We start from the raw sequence: 25,358 nt of genomic DNA on the forward strand, positions 1-25,358 counted from the left end.
TTCAAAGTCTTCTTGAAGTCATTCTAGTAGTGCCTAGAATACCTGTGGTCTGTCATGGGAAATTGGCACTTACAAAGGTTACTTTGTTAATTAAATACTCATTGTATGTCCAGCCTTTGGCGATTAGCTGGTAAGCATCCTGAAAGATGGTCCTGTGCGCAAGTCCTCCTTGTTTTCACCTGAACCCAGCACTCCACTTGGTCTCTGCATTCTGCATTTGTCACTATTTGATGTTGGCAAGTTTTGATATGAAATGAAGTGCTAGAGGAGGAGCAGAACCATGAGATTCTGTTCACCGTGATGCTGAGATATAATATCATGAAGTTAGGTGTGTGTCAGCTTTTCACAGCACCCAAGAGGCCATCCAGATCCTTTTGCACTGGAGTCTACGGCTATACCACCCGGAAGGCACCTGATCTCATTAGTTCCTTTTGCACTAGAAATCAATCCACTACTGAATGAAATCAGCCAAAAGATGGCTGTGGCAGTGACTATCATTGTGATGAAATTTGGTCTCAGTTCTCTGAATAGAAAGCCAATTGGAGCTGAGAATATTGAGAGAAGGAGATATTGCAATGGATTTTGGTTGGCTTAGGGTCTTAGGAAGAGGGTTCCCGGCCACAACTATTAGAGGTGGAAAAGCTGTGCAGAGAGGAGTAGACCGATCTGTGTTTGACTTTAAGCTTTCATTATTGAGCTTCAACAAAAACAAACCGATACTAAGCTCTTATAAGGGGCAAATCATTTAGGTTTATTTTAATTTTCGTGATAAAAAATGTAAAAGTTATCCAGCAATGAGCTTTGGTGATTTACAGGACCGTGAAACCCAAGGGTCTGCTTCCTGCTTGGCTCCAGGCATTTCCATTAAAAGTTGATGGTGACTCTGTGTTTACATGAGCTTTGTGCCGCATGAAGGAGGGAGAGGCCTGTCCTGTCTTTGCTACTTAGAGAGGAATGGCTACATAGGGAAACAACACTATTTTTAAAGTAGTCATTACAGTTTATTTTGCAGCAGATTATTTTCCTTCCTGGGAAAAACATCGTTTCGCTGACAAATTGCCAAAATCCACACAGTGCAGTGAAGTGGCCTTGCTGAGTTGGCTTCCTCGAGCAGGCAGCAGATGCTTATTAAGCCCTCAATATATGCTCCAAATTGTGCCACATTTGGTGTTGGGTACACACAGTGTGTTCCCTCGATTTTCTTTTTTTAAAAAAAATCTGCAAAATTCAGGTAGTCTGAATTACACATCTTGAATAAATGTTCTTGTTGAAGCTTGGAAAAGTAAGAGGACAAAGAAGAATAAAATCTCTCATATTTCTACCATGCAAATAAAATGAACATTTTTAGTATATTTCCTCCAAAAATTTAATGTGCATACTTTTGCTCATAATTTTCATCAGCTATAATATTGAGTTACTTTTTAAACATATTTCTTTTTTATCATTTTCTATATTTTTATACTCTTGATAGCTGAGTAATATGGCTACATAATACTCCATGGAGAAGACATGACAAAATTATTTCACTATAATAGACAGTTAGGTTGCTGCCTTTCTAATCAATATTACCATGTGTCTAATTAAAATTAATAAGTTCTGATAGGAATCCTTTTGTACACAGTTTGGATTATTTCTGTACTGGATTATTACAGTACTGGATTATTTCTGGAGCAGTTGTTGCCCTGTCCAAATCCCCTTTACCTGGCCAGGTACTGTGAATGCTGGTTGCTAATGGATCACAGCCCTCTCCTTCCTAGAGAACTGCTCTTTGCCTCTTGGAGGCATGTCTGGAGAAAGGGGCCATTTTGGCTAAGGCTGTGGGAAATCATGCTTCATGGAGGATAGTAGAGAGAGCTGGACACGTTTGGCTGAGAAGAGACAAGCCTTGGAGCTTCATTGCAGGGGGAAAGATAAGACGTACTTTAGCAACAACTACCAACAGAGGAGTTAAGATCAAAGGCTTTAGATTAAAAAAGGAGAGCACCTATTTCAATTTGAGATCCATGTCCTAATATTTGGACTGGGCTGCTTGATGGGGCATTGGATTAATTTTCTGTCATTGGAAATATTCAATTACTGCACAGGGTATTAGAGAAACTTTGAGTTGTGGAGATCTCTTCCAACATTCTTCTGATTCCTTGATCCTTCAAATGTTTGTCTCGGTACTGTGAATATGCTCGTCTATGTTTTAACATTAACTTCAACATTCATTTCTTCTTGTCCATGTGAGTTAGAAGATGCAGGAAAAGCTTCTCTGGAGAAAGAGAAAGGTTTAGAAAAACAATAGCATGTGTTGAAAATTGTTGAGGGTAGATAGCACCATCAGTTAGGAAGATGTCATCCCTGGAAGCTGGCTTTACCAGTTAAAAGCTGTATTCTTCTCATAAGTTCATTGATCATCTATGAGAATCTCTCTGTTATATGTTTTTAAATAGTGGCAACGATGTGTTGGAGTGCATCATCCCACCTAAGTTTATTCAGGACTTCCACCCTGCAACCAATGACAAGCATTTTTAAAACAGGTAGAGGGTTAAGGTGCAGCTGTGGCCACAGAACGGAGTGAGAAATGACCTGTAAGGTGACATATTGTGTTACCTATTGTCTCATACATATACAATTCCATGAGAGGAGGATTTGATCAGCTTGGATGGTGAGCGTTGCCTCTGGTTCCCCAAAAGTATTGTCAACACCTATGGAGTGGGTGTGACTGTCACTTTTTCAGTGATGTTCCTGACACAGGAAGAAGTGAGATTTCTTTTTTTAACCACTTGTGAGAGTGCCTGTTTCATTCTTCTTATTTACCTAGTTCTTCATAAGCTCACTTTGTGTTTGTCCTAATGCATTTAGATTGTCATTTTTGTTTTAATGCTTTTAAAAAGTTTGTGATTTTTTTCTCTCCCTCAGGCCTCGTTCCCACAGACATCTTCTCCTGTTCTTTGAATTTCTGCATATTACTTCTCTTTCCCTAGCTGACAGAGGTCATGTCTGTATTACTGTTAATGAAATATCAGGTCTGTAGGAAGCTATATTTTGAACTTTAATAAAAAATCACTATATTAAACTATGTTATTTTTAATGGCTAAGGTCCTTTAAAAACTTCCTGAAATTCACTCTTAACTCTGAAAAAAGGTGGGGGGCAGATTATTTGAAGAAACTATAGGGCATCTGACATTCCAAGACTATTAGTTTAGGAAATATGACTCATTTATTTTCTTTAAGAATTGTACCTAATTATTCAGTAAGGCTTACTTATGAATACGATTGTTTGGCATTTTATTTTTAATGTATGGTTTCATGCAGAAAAGCATTCCTACCTAAAGCCTTAGGGATTTTCCAACACTCTACCTGTTGGTCCTCACTTCAGTTTTGGAATTGGCAACAGTCTATTTGTTATAAAAGGTGTAATGTTGATGGGATGAATAGAAGAAAGCTAGGTTTCTAGCAGAGTCTGTGAGAAATGGAACTTTGCAACGTTTTGGAAGGAGCCTAATTGGTAATCAGTTTTCCATATGTGTTTGAGGTTGCTGGCTTTTCTAGCCCAGTTCTCTTTTGTTCATTAATTGTATTATATCATAATCTACTAGTATAATAGAATGAACCTTGCTTTACCTATTCACTTCATTCATTCAACAACTACTGTCACCCAGTGGGTCTAGACTACAAACTAGGAATACAAGAGGAAGAAAATCATGTCCCCTAACATTCAGGAACAAACTTTTGTTTGGATACTGCAGAGTCCACAGGAGTATTGTTGAGGCTTTTGAAAATACATGTCTTTAACATGCTAGTGTCTCAAGTAAATAATTTAATGTATGCCAAGAATAAAATCACTGACAGGGTATAACCTTGGCTGTCCCTAACGGACCACTGTTAATTCAGTGGACATTTTGATGGACATTTTTGGGCTCATTTGCCTTCTTTTGAAGCCCGTGGGTTTCCATGCAGTGCAGAGGTACCTCAGGTGCAGTTCACCAAGGACAAGCATGCAAACAAGAAATGCTTTTCCATTCCCACATGTCTTTAATGGACCTTCCCCTTTTTCTTACTCACACATTTCTGCCCTTATAACTAAGAATGAAAGGTTTAAACATACTTTCCATAATGAAATAGTTTCAAAGAATATGTTATATAGTAAATAGAGTTAATGAACTGAGGGCAACAGTAATATCATTTCACAGAAGAGATCTATCCTATTGCTGTTTAATTAAAATCTTTCTGCTGATGGAAAGTTCCCTCTCTGGTGTTTTCTTTAATGCATTCATGATGCATCTGTCTGGGCTCCCTTGCTAGAGATATCTTTCATTATAATCCACTTATCTAAGTTTATAATTAAACTTCTAAATGTAAAATTTCCAGTGGTAAATTGCTAGGATACCCAGTGAACTTTACTTCTTTCTCTGTGAGAAATTGCTCCTTGAAAATTTTGATTTTGTGTTTTGGCCACTTTATTGTTTAAAAAGTATTTGTGTGTACACACACACATATGTGTGATATAGCAATAAAGATGAAGAGTGGCTTTTTATTTAGTATCACTAATTTCTTTCTATTTCTGTGAAATTGGAGATAGATAATATTGATTGAATGAATGAATGGCTGTTTTTAAGATAGGAAAATGGTAAATGAAATATACTTCAAGACAATTGCCTTCAGACTCTATTGGTCTGTTTAAAACATCTAGAAACACACCACACACACACACACACACACACACACACACATCCTTGAAGATGCAAGTTGAAATAATATAATTTGTTTTCCATTGGTCAAGCATGTTCTTGCAAATTTTCTTGGAATTTATACAATGAAAAAAGAATTTTAAAATGCCTTTTGCGTTTCAACTTAATTTAGGATGTTTTCTTTCAGATAACACTCCATTCTTGTGCAAGGAGGGATGACACAGGATGAAAGTAAATTCTATCAAATCTCCGAATCGAATGGCAAATTACTAATGGTCAATGCCTAGACATAATAAATGAAAACTTATAAAGATAATGGAAGAGACTGCTCAAAATTTTTATAGGCTTATAAACTTATTATTTTCATGTCAACTGTAGATACATTTTTCAATAAATTCCTTTGCAACAGTAGATGCATAATTAATCAAGAGAATGCAAAGCTATATTTACAGTTTAACTGGATAATTCTTTTGACATTAAATATTTAGAATCTTACATTGAAGGAAATGTTAATGGGTAATTAAGTAGTTTTTTAATCTCAAAGTTCAGCAGCATTTGAGAAGAGGATGTTTTCTTGTTCACACATTCCAGTTGTCTTGAATTTTTATAAAGCTCCTTAGAGTAACTGGTAAATGTCATCCAACATAAAATCTCTCTTTCTCGACATCATCCACATATATATGTGTATGTGTGTGTGTAAATTTGGTGGAAAGAGACTATCAAATTCTTTTGTGTACCTTCAAGCAGAATGGACTATAGACTGACTCCCTCAGGTATCTATTTTATGTCTTAAAATATCGACAGAAGGTAATCGTATCAATTTTATTACACTTTCTAGAAGGCAAGGTTTTCGAATGGAACACATTTTCTTTTTATAATTAACCTAAACTCCTCCAAACAACAGATTATATAGATTTTATTTTTTCTCTAGTGACTAGGTTATGTGTTTTGATATTATTTCTATTAAATGATTTAACTTCCTTTTTTTTTTTCTAATTTGTAAAAAAGGTTCTCCACTTGAGGATTTAAAGTATAGGCCATTTAGAACTTCTTCTGTTCTGATCTTCTAGGGGTGGTGGAGTGGGATATTCGTAATGTATTTATAAAGTAGGAGGAATTTTAAAGCTATTTACCATAGGGTTGTGTAACTGCTGAATTAACTTTACTAATCACAAAACGATAATTCAGAGACTCAAACCGAGACATTCCTAAAGTTATATAATTTACCTTTCACCTGTGCAAAACTTAATTTAAATGCTATTTAAGAGATAACCTACTGCTGTTCTCAAGTTATTTCCATTTGTCTGTAAACTAAATAAATTTTAGTAGCCATTAAAGTAAAAATGCCAAATACACATTTTAATCAATGATTTTCCATCTTAAATACAAGGATTTGGAATCTGACAACATCTTTTATTGAAGCACAGCAGTATTAATTAGCAATAACAGTTGTTGTTGAATAATAATGTAAAGACAGTCCTACCATAAGAAGTAAAAAAAATCATACCCTCTAGAAACCATTCTCTTTAAGCGAAGTTTGTTTTCTTTTATTCCATAATTTCATTCCTTTCCCACAAGAGTCATAATGCTTTGTGTTTGGGAGCCATTTTGTGCTTCAAAAATGTAAACAATAATTTGTTCATAGAAGATACTTGGAAATGTGATTCTTTTAAAAATGAGTGTCAGCAGCTGGGCGCAGTGGCTCACACCTGTAATCCCAGCACTTTGGGAGGCCAAGGTGGGCGGATCACGAGGTCAGGAGTTTAAGCGTGGCATGGCCAATATGGTGAAACCACATCTCTACTAAAAATACAAAAATTAGCTGGGCATGGTGGCACGCGCCTGTAATCCCAGCTACTCAGGAGGCTGAGGCAGGAGAACCACTTGAAACTGGAAGGCAGAGGTTGTAGTGAGCTGAGATTGTGCCATTGCACTCCGGGCTGGATGAAAGAGCGAAACTCCATCTCAAAAATAAAAAAATAAAAATAAAAATAAATAAAAAAAGAAAAATAAAAAAAGTGTCAGCATTTGTGCTTATATCTTAGGTGGCAGCAGATAGTTCTGTGTGTTGGGTAAGATCGCATTACCTGCGTGTTTGTATGTATGCATACCTTCCAAATGTTGGCATTTTATGAATAATTACTTAAAGTCTTTTAAAATAGCCTAATTTTTCAGTAGGTGAATTTTTCTAACCATATTTCTCCCATCGTATGCTAAAGTTTCTTCACTGAAGTTATGGTCCAAGATTAAGACAACTTACCTCGAAAAAATTATTTAAAAGTTGACTCAATAGTCCATGGATCCATTGAGCAAATCTTTGTTGAACATCTGTTTCCCAGGCAATATACTAGGAACTGGACGTACAACACTGAACCAGATACAGTACTTAGATACCACTAGAGGACATGAACATAAACCAATATGCCAATCTTAAGTACACTAAATTATCAGTTATTGAGCTGTTGTAAGTGTTACAAGCAAACAACAAACAAACTAAACATCTAGGGGCAGAGTCATTTCAGTTGTGCTGAGGAGACAGTGGTCTGGGAAGGCCTTTGCTGCACAGTGAAGTGAGGAAGCAGGTCACGTGAATAGGAAGAAATGGCAGCGCAAGGACCTTAAGAAGGTGCATGCTTGAGGAACAAGAAAGAGCCCAGTGTGTCTGGGGCACAGGAGTGAATGGAAACTGGTGAGAAAGGAGGAAGGAAAAGAGGTAAAGTTCAACTGGCAGAGTCTTTAGATTTTATCCTGTGATTGAAAGCCACTAGAGGATTTTGCAGAGGAAAGTATATTTTTTCCTTCCTAAAGCTTACTCTGGATTTTCTGTGAGGAATGCATAGAAGGAAACCAAGAGTGGAAGCAGAAAAGCCAGGTAGGAAGCTGTTAGTAGCTCTGGGGAGAATTGGTGTCTTGCACTAGGAGGGGAGTTGCTTGATACTGGATAGATTGTGAAGGTGCTGTCAACCAGATTTGCCAATGGATTGATTTTTCGATGCGACAAAGAAAGATTTCAGGATGACTCCTGGGCTTCTGGTCTGGTGAAGTGTGATGCTGTCGGGGAGATCTGGGCTGTGGGCTCTGTAGGGGAATCAAGCTCCATCTGTTTTGTATGTTACATGTGTGTGCCCCTCCAAATGCAGATGTTCAGCGGTAAGATGTGTGAGTTCAGGGGCGAAGTCAGGTTGAAGATAGGGGAGTGGATAGAGACAAATAGAAATAATGAAGTATGGAATTTAAAACCATGGGACTAAGTGAGGTCACCTGGAGAGTGAGCAAAGCTAGAGAAGAGGAGTCTGAGGACAGAGTCACAGCCACACCAATCTAGAGGTTAAAATGAGAAAGACATACCAGAAATGGAGGTTGAAAATAAATAGCCCGGGAGAAATAAGACAAATTGAGGAGAGTTTGATGTCTCTGTCCCAAGGGTAGAAAGTGATGAAGAAAGAGGGAGTAGGGGAAAATTTGGGCAACAACCAGAAGTGTTAGGGGGTGAGAAAGAGATGATCCCATGAGGTAATCAGAGATGATTTTCCATGAAATGATGACGAGGTGGTTGTGAAATTATAAGAATGTATCCATGATACCTTCAGAATCAGGTAGGGCTTGGCAACTGCATAGAAAGAAGCCACATAAATAAGTTCTTACTTTGGACTCTGTATGAACAGATTCATTCTCATTGGTGAATCTGAGGCAGCTTACCAGAGTAATTGCTATTTTTCTTGGTATAAGCTGCGTCAGAGCCCCCAGTGAGAACAAAACCACTTGCAGAACTTCCTTCTATGCAATTGCCAACATAAATGAAGCACCCCTTTCTTCACTGGGATGACACATGAAAAATGACAACAGATGCAGTTACTCTACTTCTCATATATTAATCCTGTTTCTATAAAGGTGAGTTTGGTTTATTCCCCATATTGGCTTCTTATAGGTTCACGTTCAGCAGGATGTTAGAGGCACATTCATACAACATACATCAACATACATAGATGTTTATAAATAGACCTACTGTATTTAGTGACATGGATACACCGGGACTTACAGCTCATGTAGCAGAAGGCACACAAAAACATGGCTTAAAAACAAAGTGGTTTATTTGCTCACAAAACAGAAAGTTCAGAAGTTGACAATTCAGACAGTGGCTGCAGCTTCGTGATGGTTTCTGAGTCTCAGGTTTCCTCTGTTCCCCACTCTGTCTTCCTTAGCAGGTGGCATTTATCCCCATGACTTCGAGCAGGCTCTGGCACCTCTGGGTGTTGCATCTGTGTTCTGTGGGAAAGAGATAAATGGCGAAAGACCATACTTTTTTCGGGGGGACTTTATATTTTTATTGGATACGGGAAATCTCCACACACTTGATACTTCTGCCTCCTAATCATTGTCCAGAACTGAGTCACATGGTTGCCCTAGCTACATGGGAATCTGGGAATGTGATCTTTTCTTTTCTTCTTTTCTCTTCTCTTCTTTTCTTCCTTTTCTTTTTCTTTTTTTTTCTCTCTCTCTTCTTTCTTTCTTTTCTGTCTCTCTCTCCTCTCTCTTCTCTCTCCCTTTCTTCCTTGACAAGTGGACATCTTAGAGGAATAGTAGTTCTAGAAGAAAGGGAGATTGGGGAGGCCAAGGCAGATGGATCATGAGGTAGGGGTTCAAGACCAGCCTGGCCAAGATGATGAAACCCTGTCTCTACTAAAAATACAAAAAAAAAAAAAAAAAAAAAAAAAGCCAGGCATGGTGGTCAGCACCTGTAATCCCAGCTACTCAGATTTATAAAGTAAGAGGAATTTTTTAAGCTATTTACCATAGGGTTGCATAATTGCTAAATTACTTGAACCTGGGAGGCAGAGGTTGCAGTGAGCTGAGATCGCGCCACTGCACTCCTGCCTGGGTGACAGAGCAAGACTCCGTCTCAAAAAAAGAGAAGAAGAAGAAGAAGAAAGGGAGAATGTAGCAATGTCTGTCACAGATACCAAGTTCTGTTTTTGAAGGTTTTAGAAAACTTATTTCCACCCCTGTTTTTATCTGTTATATCCTGTGGCAAAAGTTTGTTAAGAAGTAGGAAAAATATTTGTGAGGACTTTTTGCAAAATTTTCTGTGGCTTCATTACATGACACCAAGCTATTGCAATTACTAATATAGCAAACCAAAATACATGTGATTGTATACTTTTATGGTATGCATTCCCATGTCACATTCTTACATTTCACACCATTTAGGATTCTTCAGTTACCCGCAGAGTGTCATGCTGAGGTCTGCAGAGTGAGGTGCAGAGAGGAAGAGGCTGGTGGTTCAAAGGCCTGAACAAGTTACTAAACATTGTGTCATTGCAAGGCTGGAGGTTATTCTCTCATAAAATAGAGATGATAATACCTGTTTTCTCCTTCACAGGGTCAGTGTGAATCTTTGATGGAGTTCTTGGTACAGAGTGCTTTTAGCTCTTCAGAAATATGACACGAAGTCACAAGATTGGAAGGTTGAAAAAGCATCTTCCACTATTTTGCTGCAGGGCAGGACTGCATTCAAACTGTTCCTTAAATATTGCTGGAGTGGAGTTTTTCTGACTTTTGAGAAAACAATGGCAATAGTAATAATGACAACCCTTTAGTGAGCTCTCAGTGTACACTGTCAGGCACTCATCAATACACTTTCCATCCCTGCTTCTGAAACATCCTTCACTCCTAAGGGTTATCATGGATGACTGTCCTCCTCATTTTGTGAATGAGGAACCTCAGGCTCCAAGGTCGTGCGCTGCCAGGGTTCACATGGCATGATATAAACAGAATGGGTTGCGGTAAACAGAACGAGTTGTAGCATCAGGACTGTTTTGTGACCCAGTTTTGACACTTGTTTGCTGAGATGGCCTTGGAATATTGATGTAACATCCTTAGGGATCAATCTCTTTTGCATCTAAAATTAGGAATAATTGCTCATTGTGATGATTAAGTGAAATTATTTGATATAGATGGCCTTGTATAAGATGCTGAGAGAACCTACATAGGGCTATAAAGGATCTATATTATCGGGGACATGAAAAAATGCTTGTGTTGATATTGAGTTACAATGCTAGTCTCTCTTGCTTCAGTGGGAGATCATTGAGGTCACTTGGAAACAACTGACTCTCTGTGATTTCAGGTTGTTGCTTGATGCACCATGCCTCAGTTTCCTTATCTCTAAAGTGGGGCATAATATGAATAACTACTTTGCAGGGCTGTGGTGAGCATTAAATGAAGTGTTTAGGTCATTGTCTTGTATACAGCAACGTATGGTAAAGCCATTATGGAAGGTAAAGTGGGATGCAGAATATTGCGATCAGACAATAGCCCCATTGATGGGCCATCTTTATTGAGCCATCCTCCCTGCGCAGTTACCATGAGATGGCGCTATGGAGACGTACATAATCACAGTTTCCTTTTCTCCCACTCATTGCTGTTTCTTCAGGCCGAAAGCAAATTGGAACTATTTTTACTTTATTTTATTTTTTAAATTTTGTGCCTTTTAAATATTTAAGGACTTCAGCAATAAGAATACATTTAAGGGAAAATGAAATGCGTATGAAGTGTGAGGTACATTTTTTATAGTTTCAATGGCCTTTCAATGATCAGAAAACTGAGGCTAAAAGGAGAAACTGTGTTTTTTATTTCTCTTAATATTCATCAGGTTAGAGCTAGCCTTGCAAATACATTTTGGATGCTAAGATATATAGTAAATAAGAAGATTTGGAAACTCAACGACCTTCATGATATAAATTATTCAAGCCATCGTGAGTAGCACATGCCTCCCGCATAATATGTTTTTGTAATCATAGTCGTAGCATTTTTTTTTCATTTGTGTTTTACAAACGGAGGAGTAGAATCTCTAATTGTTTCTTGTCCTCTCATTTTGTTTGTGATGAACTCTTGTGTCACTTTCCAAGTTACAGATGCAAAAATGACTTCCAATATTTTCCAAGGAATAATTTAATGGGAATTCCAGGCATTTTGGGAAGAGAGACAACATGGTTCAGTGGAGTAGGACACACCTGTATTCAAATTCCATTCTGGGCCGGGCCCAGTGGCTCATGTCTGTAATCCCAGCACATTGGGAGGCCATGGCTGGCTGATCACCTGAGGCCAGGAGTTTGAGACCAGTCTGGCCAAAATGGTGAAACCCTGTCTCTACTAAAAATACAAAAATTAGCGGGGCATGGTGGCGGGCGCCTGTAGACCCAGCTACTCGGGAGGCCGAGACACAAGAAATGCTTGAACCTGGAAGGAGGAAGCCCTAGTGAGCCGAGATCGCGCCAGTGCACTCCAGCCTGAGTGACAGAGTAAGACTGTCAAAAAAAAAAAAATCCATCCTGCGCTTTCCATCAGCGCAGTAGAAAGCATGCAGCACACATTTTTAGGAGTAAAAGTCCAAAATTGAGATTCTTTTAATCATTCTGTAAGATCTGTATTCCATATTGTTTTGGTCAAGATAAGTTTTTGGTTTCCTATTGGCACTATGCCTTGTTAGTGATAACCAGGAGAGTATGGGGACTACAGGAGCCTGGTAGGTTCTCCAAGCCACTTGTCTGGATCTTCTCCTGATGGGTCCTGGCTTGGGTAATCACAGAAGGAACCTTAAAGGAATTAGGTCACTTTGCAGAGTCAATACAGGGTTCTAGACTGGTGAGGAAGCCTAAGAGAAAACCAAGGCTCATAGCAAACTGTGCTAAGACAATATTAATGTGGCCTTCTTTGCAATTAAAATTCAAAGATTGATGCAAAATTCAACATATTTCCATATGACTCCTTGGCCAATCATTCTGGCTCATGTGCTGTCTCATTGTAACTCATAATCCTTTCATTCTCTTTTTAGGTTCCCACCTACAGCCATTTGGAGTAGAGAAGATGTGTTTTTGGCCCTCCTTCTCTTTAGTTTACATTGTAGTGATCTGAATATGTTTTTAGATATGCTGAATGGCCATTAGTGAGAACAGACAAAGTCATCTTGTATACCCTAGTGACTTTGTGTCATGAAAAAAAGTAACCTCTGCATAGAACTGGTCCTGCTAGCTATTACTTTATTAACGTTGGAAATAATAGCTTAGGAACAACTACCACCAAACACAGTCATCATCTTTATCAAAAGCTCTCTGACATGGCATTGACTTTGATCTATCATTATATATAGAAGGCCACTCATTTGTTTTCCCAGGGTTGTATTTTTAAACTAATTTGTTTTGTAGGATTCACCAGGAAATTGTATTTTCTTATGAGGGCAATATTTAGGTTTTTATCAACTGCCTCAATGGCATATATAACTGGCAATGTTGTCTTCTGAAAAATGTCTGGATTAAAATGTTTGTATCAAATCTGTATTATGCAGAATTAACCACCCATTTGTGTAGTGTGGTGTGTACGTGTCTGGAGAATATAATAGCCTGGCTTCAGTCCACCATTCCATAGAAGTGGAGTGAACGTCTATTGAGACAAAAGACTTAGGCAGACTTTAAATATCATGATATAATTTCCAGTCCATTCTTAGTTGTGTTGCTTCTTAAAGCATGTGAACTTATCATTATAAGTGTGAAATATCCATGATCTAGTGTATGTGTGTATGTGTATAAAAATGTCTCATCTATTGGACCACAATTCTTACCATAGACAGATGCCAGCTTACCTGGGAGCATCAGGGCAGGAGCTGAGATTTCAGGGCTTCTAGCTGGAATGGGGAGCTCCTTCCTGCATGAACCCACACCTGAAACTTGTACACTAAGGAGAGCAGGTACTGAGGGGTAAACACATGTATCTGTGGCTGCAGTCTGTCGCCTAACATGCTCTGGGGTCTCTGAGGCTCTTCTCCAGCTCTGCTGTAGCTGCAGTTCTGACTGTGGCACTATCTCCTCTTCTGGAGAGGGGGAGGGAGGGAGGGTGCAGAGTATGCTCCCCAGTGGTGATGTGTGTGTCTATGAATCTTCACATGTGCACAGAGCCTGGGCTGCTGTCCGTTTGGATTCCAGAAAAGGACTCTTGGCCAGAACAATTCAGGTTTTGTAATAGGATACTAACTTAAAAATATTTTTACTTGAGGAGAGGGACTACCTTTTTCAGCTTCACACAAAAATACCATATAATCTAGTAATTGCCTTAGAATAAACTATAATTTCGTAGCCATGTTGCCTAATTTTTAGCAAAAGCTCAGTTGTGACAAATCATATTCTCGGATGTTTGCTCTAAGGAAATGTGGCCAATTCAGTTCTCTAGGCCAGAAGTTTTAGAATTGTGCCTAGTAGTGCCACAGAAGTTTCATGAAATCATCTAACAGGCCACTCTTGGAGAAAAAAACCACTCAAACCACTGAGCTTTACCATCTTTCAGCTGGAGCACTCCACTTTGCTCTTCTCAATATTGGTATGCAGTGTAGACATTTGAAGAAAAGTTTTGGTTGCTTTTTACTCTTCATCCCTGGATTGAGGCAGGCTGTCAGAGAGCTGTGTACTGGAACTTCATTGCTTGACTCCTTGTAGAATAATTTTTACTGATTTGTACTTTGCCACTGTACCCTTGGAGTGTTCCAGGAGTGCCACGAGACTCCACCACAGACAACTTGCTGTTTTATTTGATGAAGTAATGTGTTCAGCACATGGTCCAGCACACCACCTGTATTTATGAGGACTCCTGGTATAAATCCCAACAGTGCTTGGGAACAGGCAGTGTCTTTCCCTGCGAGGGGAAAAAAGAAGGCAAAAACTGTGGGCAGGGTGGTATAATTTAATCCTATGCATATGAGGACCATAGACTGCAATAGCTGTTTCTTTGGCCACTAGGAAGCTCATAGTCAGCTTTGCCACCCACCTATAGTAATTGTGTGGCTATATATTTAGGGGCAATAACTTCTACCCTTCAGATCCTTTTTACTGTTCATTCCTTTTACCCTCCTGTACCTATATCTTTTTATTTTTCATAATACATGTATTATGGCAAGTTATTTTAGATCTCCTTCACTCCAGTACCATTTTCTTATTATGTTTTGGAAAACTGTACCTGGATGTCTGGTAGCCTCATCAGACTTAATCTATTCTATTCTAAAGTAAAGCACGTTCTCAGATATGCCCCCTTCCTGTTTCCTGTTTTTGTTAAAGGGATCCCATTGGTTCAGGCTTTTAAGTTTGCCCTTCTATCCCTTTTCATATCTTCCTCTTATATAGCACATCCAGTTGTTAACCAGATCCTTTAAATCCAGAAGCAATTTGTATGACTTCTCAAGTCTCTCCTGATCCTTGATCTTTTCGTTTACCAATACCTGCCTGGACTACTGTTTCACTAATTTTCTAACTGCCCTCAATTTCTCTACCATCGTCTACTAGTAATCCGTTATGCACACTGATCCTAGTTATTTAAAAATAATTTACTCTTCTATGATTCTTGCTACTGTTTACAGCATGAAGCCCAAATACCTCATATGCCACTCACAACTCTTTACAATTTGGCTCCCAACCTATGTTTTAAATCTCATCTTAGTCCATTCCTCCCTCTTTGTGTCCTTCACAGCAGCCAGCAGCCTAATCACCAGTCCCCAAACACAAAACGCATTTCAACGCCTTGTTGTTTTCTCTGCCTGAGATGCCCGTCCTGACTCCTTCAAGTCCTTATGTTTCCCTAGACTCTTCTCAAGTATTATCTTGTGTGAGGCTCTCCTCTCTTTTTCGCATAGCACAGAGGAACTAATTGCCTTGTCCTCAATCTTTCCATCCCACTTTCTTAATACTACTGTTAGCACATCCCTTGCCCTGCTTTGGACTTGTTGTGTATGTGTATCCCTTTCTCCGAATCATGAGCTCCTCATGGAATTTGTCTGAGCAGAAGGGAGGGAATAAACAACATATCTGCCAACCTGCTTTTAAGAATAAAATACACTGACACAGGGACTGTAGAGTCCATAGAATTGATGATGCCTTCAATGGGTGAGGATTGAAAACCTGGCTAATTAACTGCTGACCTTCAAATGTTAATACTATAAGGACTATCTTCATGGCAATAGAAAATTTGTAATACCATCATAATAAACGTTCTAGCAGTCAAAGTAAGTTTTTATCATTTCTGTACGGAAGAAACTTACCTGATTTTTCTGTACAGAAGAAACTTACCTGATTTTATTTCAGAGAAATAAAAGGTGTACATTTAACATTTAACATAGCTTATATTTACTACTTTCTTTTAATAATATGCACTGTTAAAGCTTATTTTCTTACCAAAAGTATAAATATGAATTAACCACCTCAGGCTTTTGTTTCTTTTCTTTTTAGAGTTTCTAAGGGAATAAAGTAACTACTTTGGATCCTGTAGAGAATCCATGATAATATTATCACGTTACATTGATCTTTTTTTTTAACCAAAAGAATAAAATAAAAAGCAATTGGGGAAATAAGCAGTTTTATCATCCAGTGGTAGATTTCATACATGAATACACTTCACTACAAAAAATAATACAAAACATGGTAAAAACAGAATATGGATTTGCTTTTTGTAGCTTTTCCCACAGGGTTATTATATGTACTATCTTCATGGTAATGAAAAATTTGCAATACCGTCATAATAAAGGTTCTAGCAGTCAAAATGAGTTTTTATCATTTCTTTACAGAAGAAACTTACCTGATTTTTCTTTTTCTCTTTTAGGAATAGGCAAGTCAAGAGGCTGAAAAATCTGAAGCATGTTTCCAAAGAGCAACCTGACAGTCACTTGCTGGGTATGGAGCGGCATGAGGAATCTCTTTCTATTGCTTTCTCTCTTGCTGTCCCATGCAGCTCATTTGGAAGGCAAAAAGGATAACCAGTTCATCTGGAAACCAGGTAGGAATGTCCTGGCTGTTCCTTTGTCCTGTTTCCATCAACAAGAAGTATATTCTTTCCACCCTTCTTCTTCTTCTTTCTAAAGTAGTGAGAAATATCCAGAGAGGAAAAATAGACTTTTTTAAAATTCTGCAGCTTATGTTTGATTTTCACTCCTGCATAATTGTCTTCTCCATCCATGATGCTTGTTATCCTTCTGAATTTTCATGTTGTTGTCAATTAAAGTTATGATTTCCATAGTTACATCTACTTCTCCTTTGTCAAATATTTCACCAGTATGGAGCATATTTGTAGCAAAAATGACGTCTGAATTTAGCTGATGTTCTCAGCTAAGAACGCTTGGCCCAGTTCTGCATGTCTCTTTCAGGGTTTAAACTAGTTAGCTATCTATTATTAAATACTTTCCAGCGTAGATCTTCTATGTCTAGGTTTGAGAGCATGAAAAATTATCCTAACAACTTTGCTCATTAGTTGTGACTGTAAAGTCATCTTAATATATTTTGAGATTCTTAGCTACCTCATGCATGATCCTTTATGTATATGAATAATTTTAGTTGAAGTTTGGAGGCTGGAATATAACTTATGTTCATCTCTAAATATTTCCTTAATTTGGCTGTGAAAAAGATCTGTTAAATTTAATTTTAAAGCCTAATAATTTATTAACTTAAATTATGAACCCTAAACATCTTAGCTCTTCATATTACTGGTGCTTTTCCTTGCTCTGGATTTTAATTTTCTTTAAGTTTCACAATCAGATCATTTAAAATATTTATTGCTTTCTGAAGACTCTATTCTGTCAAATACAGATAACTTATATACTTAATATCTTGGAACTGGAAAATGTGATGTTTTAAAAGATCTATGGTCCTCAAAGAGTTTTCATTTTGACCTCATCATCTGTAAATTAAATAGACTTCAAATGTATTGTGTCACCATGGAAATATGTATAAAAGTGATATTTGTAATATTTAAATAATTTTGCAAAAATGGAAGTGAATTATGCTTTAAAGTCAATGAAGTAAACAAACAAACAAACAAACAAAAAAACACCACCATTAGAGATACAGTCTGGATGAAATGTAATTGCATTAAAGCCCCTATAAATTAATTTAATTGTGGGCTCCAATACTTCCTTACTGATTTGCATTTTTTTCCCTCAGTAGTTTTAGGAAGCTTTAGAAATAGTCCTGAAAGTCAGTATTTCCTTTCTGGGCATGGGGTTATTTTGTTTTAATCACAAAAGACAAACATTTGATCAAATCAAAATATGCACATTTTTATGATGACTGTCAAAAGTTTTTTAAAAAAATATGATTAAAATGGAAAGTGACAAATTTGAAACACGAATGAGATGTGTTAAGAAAATGGGGTTATTTTGAAGCAAGTTTTAAAATAAGGATGCTTTTCTAAAAGTAGGTCATTGGAACAAGATGGTAAAAACAAACTCTATAGTGGATGGATTTTTTTGGTAACTGTCAAACTTAAGTTTCAGAAGTGAGGATCCTTTTCATCATACATAACACATTGTTTAAAATGAACATATGAGTCACTACTGTCACTTCTTCTGGTATTCATTACTTCTTTCCCTTCTTACAGTGCCATCAAAAAGGTAGCAATATAATTTTTTCCTATTTGGTTTTGCTTTCAAAGCAAATTACTTGTATATGACTGACATAGTAAAAGTGAAAGAAATCTAAAAGGTGCAAAATTAAGAACAAAAGCTCAAATGTATCCCTTTCCAATCTCTTTTGTATCCTTCAGAAAATTTCGTTGTATATGTAAGTACACATTTATGCATATTTAAGTGTATGAATCACACACAAGATACGCATATAATTATACTTATAGTTATTAATTAGGTTCTGTTAAGAAAGAAACAGCACATGCAAAGTTGGCAGTTGAGAAGAGTTTCATAGAAGGACATTTACAAAAGTAGGCAAGTGTGAGCAGTGTGTAAGGACAGCAACAAGGGATTGTGCAGTGACCCTGAACTCTATCAGTTGGGAGCCTCTACAACTTCTGGGTCTGTAGGGGCCACGAGAAAGAGTGGTTCCCAGAATCTGGAGAGGAATGTTTATAGAGCAGGTGTTTGACAAATGCTGTGGGTTTTAAAGGGATACAACCAACCTGCAGCAAATAGGAAGGAGGCCGGGGGAATGAAGGGCCCCACCTCACTTTCCTCCAGCTTTCAGATCTGCCAGGCCTCCTATTGGATGAATTCAACCAAAAACCACAAGGCAGGGGAGCCCATGGTTGTATCCATTCGGGTAAATCTCTTTAGCAGGAAGCAGGATGGAGAATGGTGCACCTGAAAATATTTAATTCATCCATATATGCGTATATGTATACACACACATTTCATATAAGTGGAATCATACTCTGCACTGCTTCTTGCAGCTATCTTTGATCATACAATGATATATTGATGAATATTACATATTACTGCACATAGGCCAACCTCATCTTTTAATGATTGCATAGTATTCTTTAGCATTTTTATTTAATAAATTTATCTAGTTTTCCTGCTGCTTTATCTTCTCTTCCTCTATTGCTTAGCATTTCGGTGGCTTCTAGTTTTTTGCTATTATAAATAATGCTGACATGAATGCAGTATTATTTTAAAGGTAAGCAATAATAAATTGATTTGAGGAGTTATATCCCTGGAAAAATTCTAGTTTATAACCTTCAAAGACAACATCAACATCTTAGAATCTGTTACCTATTTACGGATGTGTTTAGTATATTTCATTTTGATTTTTAACACTGTATTGCAGCTGAAATTAGCTGTATTTTTAGGGTATGTTATCAAATCCAAGAACTCAGGTCCAATGTAATTTGGAATTTGAGCAGATTTCCATGGAGACCCAGATAACTATACTTTATTTTAGAAACCTAGAAACCATTCTCTGGGTTTTGATTGCCATGTCAACCACTTTACTCTTTTGCTGGTGTCTATTGCTCCCCACCCCCACACTCCAAATCAGTAGGTCAGATGTTAGTCAACCTCATCCAAATTACAGGCATTTCTAAGTGAGTCCTGGCTTTGGAGAAACAATGGGTTGATGAATAATAAGTGAGTGCTTTATGTTTTTTAGGATTTCCATACTGAGGGAGAGTCTGGTGAGCTGTAGGCTGCAAGGTCATTGATCTGGCAAGGCTGTTGAATGCCTGTCATTATTGTGATGAGATCCTATAATCTATATTAGTGTCAGGCACTCTGTTAGCTGTGTCAAGAAAGAAGGATCACATCAGCAACAGTATCAGATAAGGGACAATGTTGCTGGCTGTTTTAAGTTTCAATATAAAACTATTCATGCCTGCCTGCTTTGTATAGATGAACAGATTATGGTCTCTGATCCCACAGTACAATCTTGCTCTTTTAAAAAATTCCTCAGTTTTGGTTCTAAGAGGTTCACTTATTTCTAGTAATACTTATTGAGTCCTTACTGTGTGTCAGACGTTGTTACAAGTACATGAGATAGATTGATTGAGAATAAAATAGACAAATCCCCGGTCCTCATAAAGAGGGTAATAAACATGATCAGTAGTTAAATAGAATATGTTAGATGAGGGCGAGTGCTAAGAAGGAAAGATGAGGCCAGGAGGAAGGATATGCAGTGGGAGAGAGGAGACTAAAAGCTTAAGGAGGTTGTCCATGAGCCTGAGGAAGTGAATCTGAGTAAAGACCTGAGGGAAGTGAGGGAGCCAGCCATGGATATATCAAGGTGAAGAAGAATATTCCAGATGGTGGGAACAAGAAGGACAAAGGACCTGAGGCAGGAGTGTGGGGAGCATGCTTGAGGACATGTGGGGAGGGAGGCCAGCGTGCAGGAGCAGAGTGAACATGGGGAGGGTGATGGGAGCTCAGGTCAGATGGGTGACGGGGTCCACATGGGGTATGTCCTCATAGGTCAGAATAAGATTTTGTTTTTTACTCTATGTGAGATAGAAAGACACGGGAGGGTTCTGAGAGGGTGATGACATAAGCTGACTTTCTTATTGACGTTCTTTTCAATAAGATTTGAAGAGGATCCTTGTGGGTGGCTGACTGAGAAGAGCAGGGCAAGGAGACGAGGTAGGAGGCTACTGCGGAATTAAAGGGAAGAGCCATGGTGATAGCTTGAACCAAGGCCATGGCAGTGGAGGTGCGGACAAGGAGTTGAATCTTGGCTATATTATATTTAAGGCCACAATTATCAACCAAGGGCGATTTTGCCCTGCTGGAGACATTTGGCAATGCCTGGAGACATTTCTGATTATTACAACTGGGGGTGCTACTGACGTGTTGACTAGAAGCCAGGGATGCTGATAAACATTCTGAAATGTACAGAGCAGTCTCCTACAACAAAGAATTATCAGGTTTCAAAATCTCAACAGTGCCCAGGTTGAGAAACCCTGATTTAAGATAAAGCCATCAGGATTTATTGATGTGGGATGGGTGATACTGACTTTGACCTGAGCAACTGGAAGAGTGGAGTTGCTGTCATTTAACATGGACTAAGAAGGAGCTGGTATACAGGGAATAGTAAGCACTCAGTATTGGGCATGCTAAACTTTTGATTCTGTTAGAAATTCATGTGGAGGTGTTCACTAGGAAGTTATGGGGTCTGAATTCAGGAGAGAGGTTTCTGCTGGAGATACGAATTTGAGAGCTACTACCAAAGAGGTAGGATTTAAATATGTAGTCCTAGAAATGAAGGGATGGGCTTGAAATTTGTAATCTGGCATAGGTAGAGGATAAAATTCGAATGTATTTCCTTTTAGGACTGACATGACATTAAAGCAAATTGTTGTGGCAAAATACACACAATATAAACTTTACCATTTTAACCACTTCAAAGTATACAATTCAGTGATATAAGTACGTCACAGTGTGGTGGAATCATCACCTCTATCTAATTTCAGAACATTTTCATCACCTCAAATTATATTTTGCAAGTGACCTTATACAAAGTCTGGAAAACAAATTATGTTTTGAATAATAAGTTCTGAAATAGAAGAAAACTCCATATTTGTTATGTGTGTGTGTGTGACAGGCTTTTAAAATAGCCTTCAGTCATCCTAAGAGATTACTCTTGATATAGTTTGGAAGTTTGTCCCATCTAAGTCTTACATTACAATGTAATCCCCAATGATGGAGGTGGGGCCAGGTGGCAGGTGTTTGGATCATAGTGGGGATCCCTCAAGAATGGCTTGGTGTCATCCTGGCAGTAGTGAGTGAGTTCTTGCTCTATTAGTTCATGAGAGATCTGGTTGTTTAAAAGAGCATGGCTCCTACCCCCGATCTTGCTCCATCTCACCGTGTGACACACTGGCTCTCCCTTTACCTTCCTCCCTGATTGTAAGCTTCCTGAGGCCTCACCAGAAGCAGAACCTAGCACTGTGCTTCCTGTACAATCTGTAGAACGATGAGCCAAATTAAACATTTTCTTTATAAATTACCTAGTCTCTAGTACTCCTTTAGAGAAATGAAAACAGACTAATACAGGTATAATACTAACACTAATATAGACTAATACTAATACAGGTAAACCAATGTTCAAATCCTGGTTGTCTAAGGGAAAAAAGTTGTTTAACCTCTCTGAGTCATATTTATCCTTCTGAAAATGGATATTGATAATAAATACTTCACAGGACTCTTTGAGAATTAAGTAAGACACGATTTGAAATACCTAATATATAGCAGCTATTCAATAACTGTTAGCTACTATTTCTATCATTATTATATAATAATTTCAGGTTTAAAATATTTAATTGTGCTTTTATGTTATACAGTTTCTGTATACTTCTATTTCTTAGACATACAAAAAAGAGGGGATTATTTGACAGGTATGTGCACTTTATTAATTAATGGTCAAAATTGTTTCACTTTTTTAGTTCTAAAACTTTCTTTATATATGCCAAATTCTAGGAAAGTTTTAATTTCAGTAGCTCATGCTCAATGAATAAAATCTGTGAAGATAATGACCTATTTCTAAGAACTAAGTGTATAAATTGGAATTAATATTTTGGGAAAAAAGAGACTATGAAAATTACATTGCTTAAGGAATAAAGTATCTTACATATATTAATATTTAATTATAGCTTAAATAGTAGTGTTTTCAGTATTGAATGTACTTTAAGGAAAAAATTGCATTATGTTTATTACCTATTTATATATTAAAGGTTAGGAATTTTAGAGAAAATAAAATGTTCTTAGGAGAGAGCTATTTTTTAAAATATGTGCTAGAAGTTCATGAAATTTATTTTCTGGAAATTTTACTTATGTTGACATCATTTTAATTACTTCCATGGATATTGGTTTATCTAAGAGGCATGAGTGTTAAATCAGCAGTATCCAAAAGTGTAGACATATGGCCTGGGGTTCACCACTAAACATTCTAATTTTTTTGTAGACTACAATCCCTAATTTTCCAATGTTTCCAGTAGATCAGAAAAACATCCATCTTACCCAAATTGCATAAAGTAAATTACTCTGCTATATTTTTTCTAAGTAGTATTAAAATGTAGGCTCCCGGAGGACAGGGCGTTTTGCTGATTTTATTCAACAATATACTCCAGGTATCAAGAATATAAATAACTTATATAATAAGAATATAATATAGAAAATAGCCCTAGCACATTAAGCCAAATAAGGGGCACTGTTTTTTGGGGTGTGTGTGTGTGTGCTTGTGTGTGTGCCTGTATTTAGGGGAGTTGAGAAGAGATGAAAGTATGACCCATGTTATTCTAGAGCTTGTAGTATATATTGAGGAGAGGATATAAAACGTCTGTAAATTAAAGTCAAACTTATAAATATAAATCAGTAAATGTGAAAATATATTTCCATGTCACTTTATTCCAGTACCATTTCTGATTGTCTCTGGAAAAGACGTTGAACTCAATCTTTAAAAAACAGGCTCACATAGTTAAAGATGTAAATATTATTCTAAATCTTATAATGAGATGTAGTTATATCTTACCTTCCAGTTCAATTCCATAAAGAGACAGTTTCAACTCTTTTTGCTGTTTATTCTGATATTCACCTTTATATTTCTAGGTAATATGCTCATGAGTGATATTTCTTAGTTGATAGGTATTAGATAGTTCCTATTGACTCTCTCTTATGTTAGTTAAGCATTTATCTCTCCTAGATCTACTCCTCTCCTCCTTAGTACAGTTATTCAAAATAGTTATATCAAAATACTTAAATCAACGAACAGTGCTCATACTCTATGTAGTGTCCCCTGCTGAGCCAAGCAGTGTGCTGTGCACCTGCATCCTTTCTTGTTCAGCTTTTTCTTTTACATAGAAATGAAAAATTTCCTCCTTTTTTGTTTTGCTTGGTTTTCTTTGAAGCTACTGCTGCTTTTCCCCAAAGCTCCATTTGCTGTGTCACATGCCCATCATTAATTTGTTCAAAGATTCAAGCGCAGTTCTAAGTGCTCGATTACATTTTTTCTTTGGGAGATTTTCCCACAGTCCTGTCTCCCTGCACAGCCTGCACAGTCATCATCTGTGGAACATCCTTTTGCTCTCGCTCATCTTGAATCCCTTGTTTCCTGTTCTGTTTCTCTTCTTTGCCTTTATTGCTGTGTTTTCCAGACGCATCCTCTAGTACTGCTGAAGTAGGGTGTACTGGAAGTAATTTTTCAAATCCTTTGATGTCTGAAAGGGTCTTTATGCTTGTCATATACTTGATTGATAGCTTGGGTGTGACATTCAAGGTTAAAAAGCATTTTTTTCCTTCAGAATTTTGAGAGTCTTGCCTTATTGTATTATAGTCCCCAATGCCATTACTGAGAAGTTTGATGCCATTCTGATCTCGCCTTTTTGCACCTTGGTACCTGTTTTCTTGTTATTCTTTCTCTGGAATCTTTTTTATCCATAAAGTTCTGAAATTTCATGATTATATGCTTTGAGGTTAGCCTTTTTTCCTTATTGTGCTAGATGTTTGTAGGATATTTCCATTGGTGTACTCATTACTCATTCATGTCCATGTCATCTTCTTCTCCTTCTTCAAGACGGAGTCTTTCTCCGTCACCCAGGCTGGAGTGCAATAGTGTGGTCTCAGCTCACTGCAGCCTCCACCTCCTGGGTTCAAGCAATTCTTCTGCCTCAGCCTCCTGAGTAGCTGGGACTACAGGTGCCCACCAACATGCCCGGCTAGGTTTTTCTATTTTTAGTAGAGACGGGGTTTCATCATGTTGGCCAGGCTGGTCTCGAACTCCTGACCTCAGGTGATCCACTCGCCTCGGCCTCCCAAAGTGTTGGGATTATAGGTGTGAGCTACCATGACTGGCCATATTCTATACTTCTGAGACTTTTTTTTATGCAATTTCTTCTCTGTTGTATCAGTTCCTTCTGAAACTCTTTAGACAAAGGTTTGACCTCTCTGACTGATCTTCAATTTTTAGATAGTTTCCTTATTTGCCTTTTGTTTGTGGATTTATTTTAATTTCTAAAGTTTTTTCTACTTCATCTTTTAACTATTATTTTGAACATATTTTTATTTCTACAATCCTGTCTTTAATTTGTAAGGTCTTTTGCTTGTTCTGTGATTTTTTTTAATTGCATCTTGTTTCATAGATGTAGTGGCTTTTCATTCAGAGGATATTAAGGGTAGTTTAATCTTTTTCCTTTCATTCTCTGCACCATTTATGCTTCCTCTGAGTCATTTTTTCCTGTTTCCTTCATTTATGTGTTTGACCGTGGCCTCTGACATAGTGAGCTTTCTTCTAATGTCTATTTATTATTGGCTATCTCTTTAGTGTTTCACAGTATTAAAAGAAAGACAGTAAAACAGATTCAACATTCTGTGTATGTGACTCAGCTGTTGGGCTTCATTGTCAAAATAGTTTTGTGTGGAGAGCTGGCTTTTTAGTTGGAGCATGGGTC

At 37.6% G+C, this 25,358-nt stretch overlaps 1 protein-coding gene across 4 annotated transcripts in view; it reads left to right on the forward strand.

Annotated features, from left to right (window-relative positions):
• Nucleotides 1-25,358, forward strand: part of THSD7B (thrombospondin type 1 domain containing 7B) — a 780,632-nt gene that overhangs the window by 92,692 nt on the left and 662,582 nt on the right. For all 4 annotated transcript variants that reach the window (XM_031651193.1, XM_031651195.1, XM_031651196.1 and 1 more), the window contains exon 2: nt 16,308-16,481. In XM_031651193.1, the coding sequence (XP_031507053.1) occupies nt 16,343-16,481 (139 nt within the window). In that variant the 5' untranslated portion in view covers nt 16,308-16,342. The remainder of the gene's footprint in view (nt 1-16,307; nt 16,482-25,358) is intronic.

This window comes from Papio anubis, chromosome 10 (genome assembly GCF_008728515.1).
Source record: "Papio anubis isolate 15944 chromosome 10, Panubis1.0, whole genome shotgun sequence".
NCBI classification, from domain to species: Eukaryota; Metazoa; Chordata; class Mammalia; order Primates; family Cercopithecidae; genus Papio; species Papio anubis.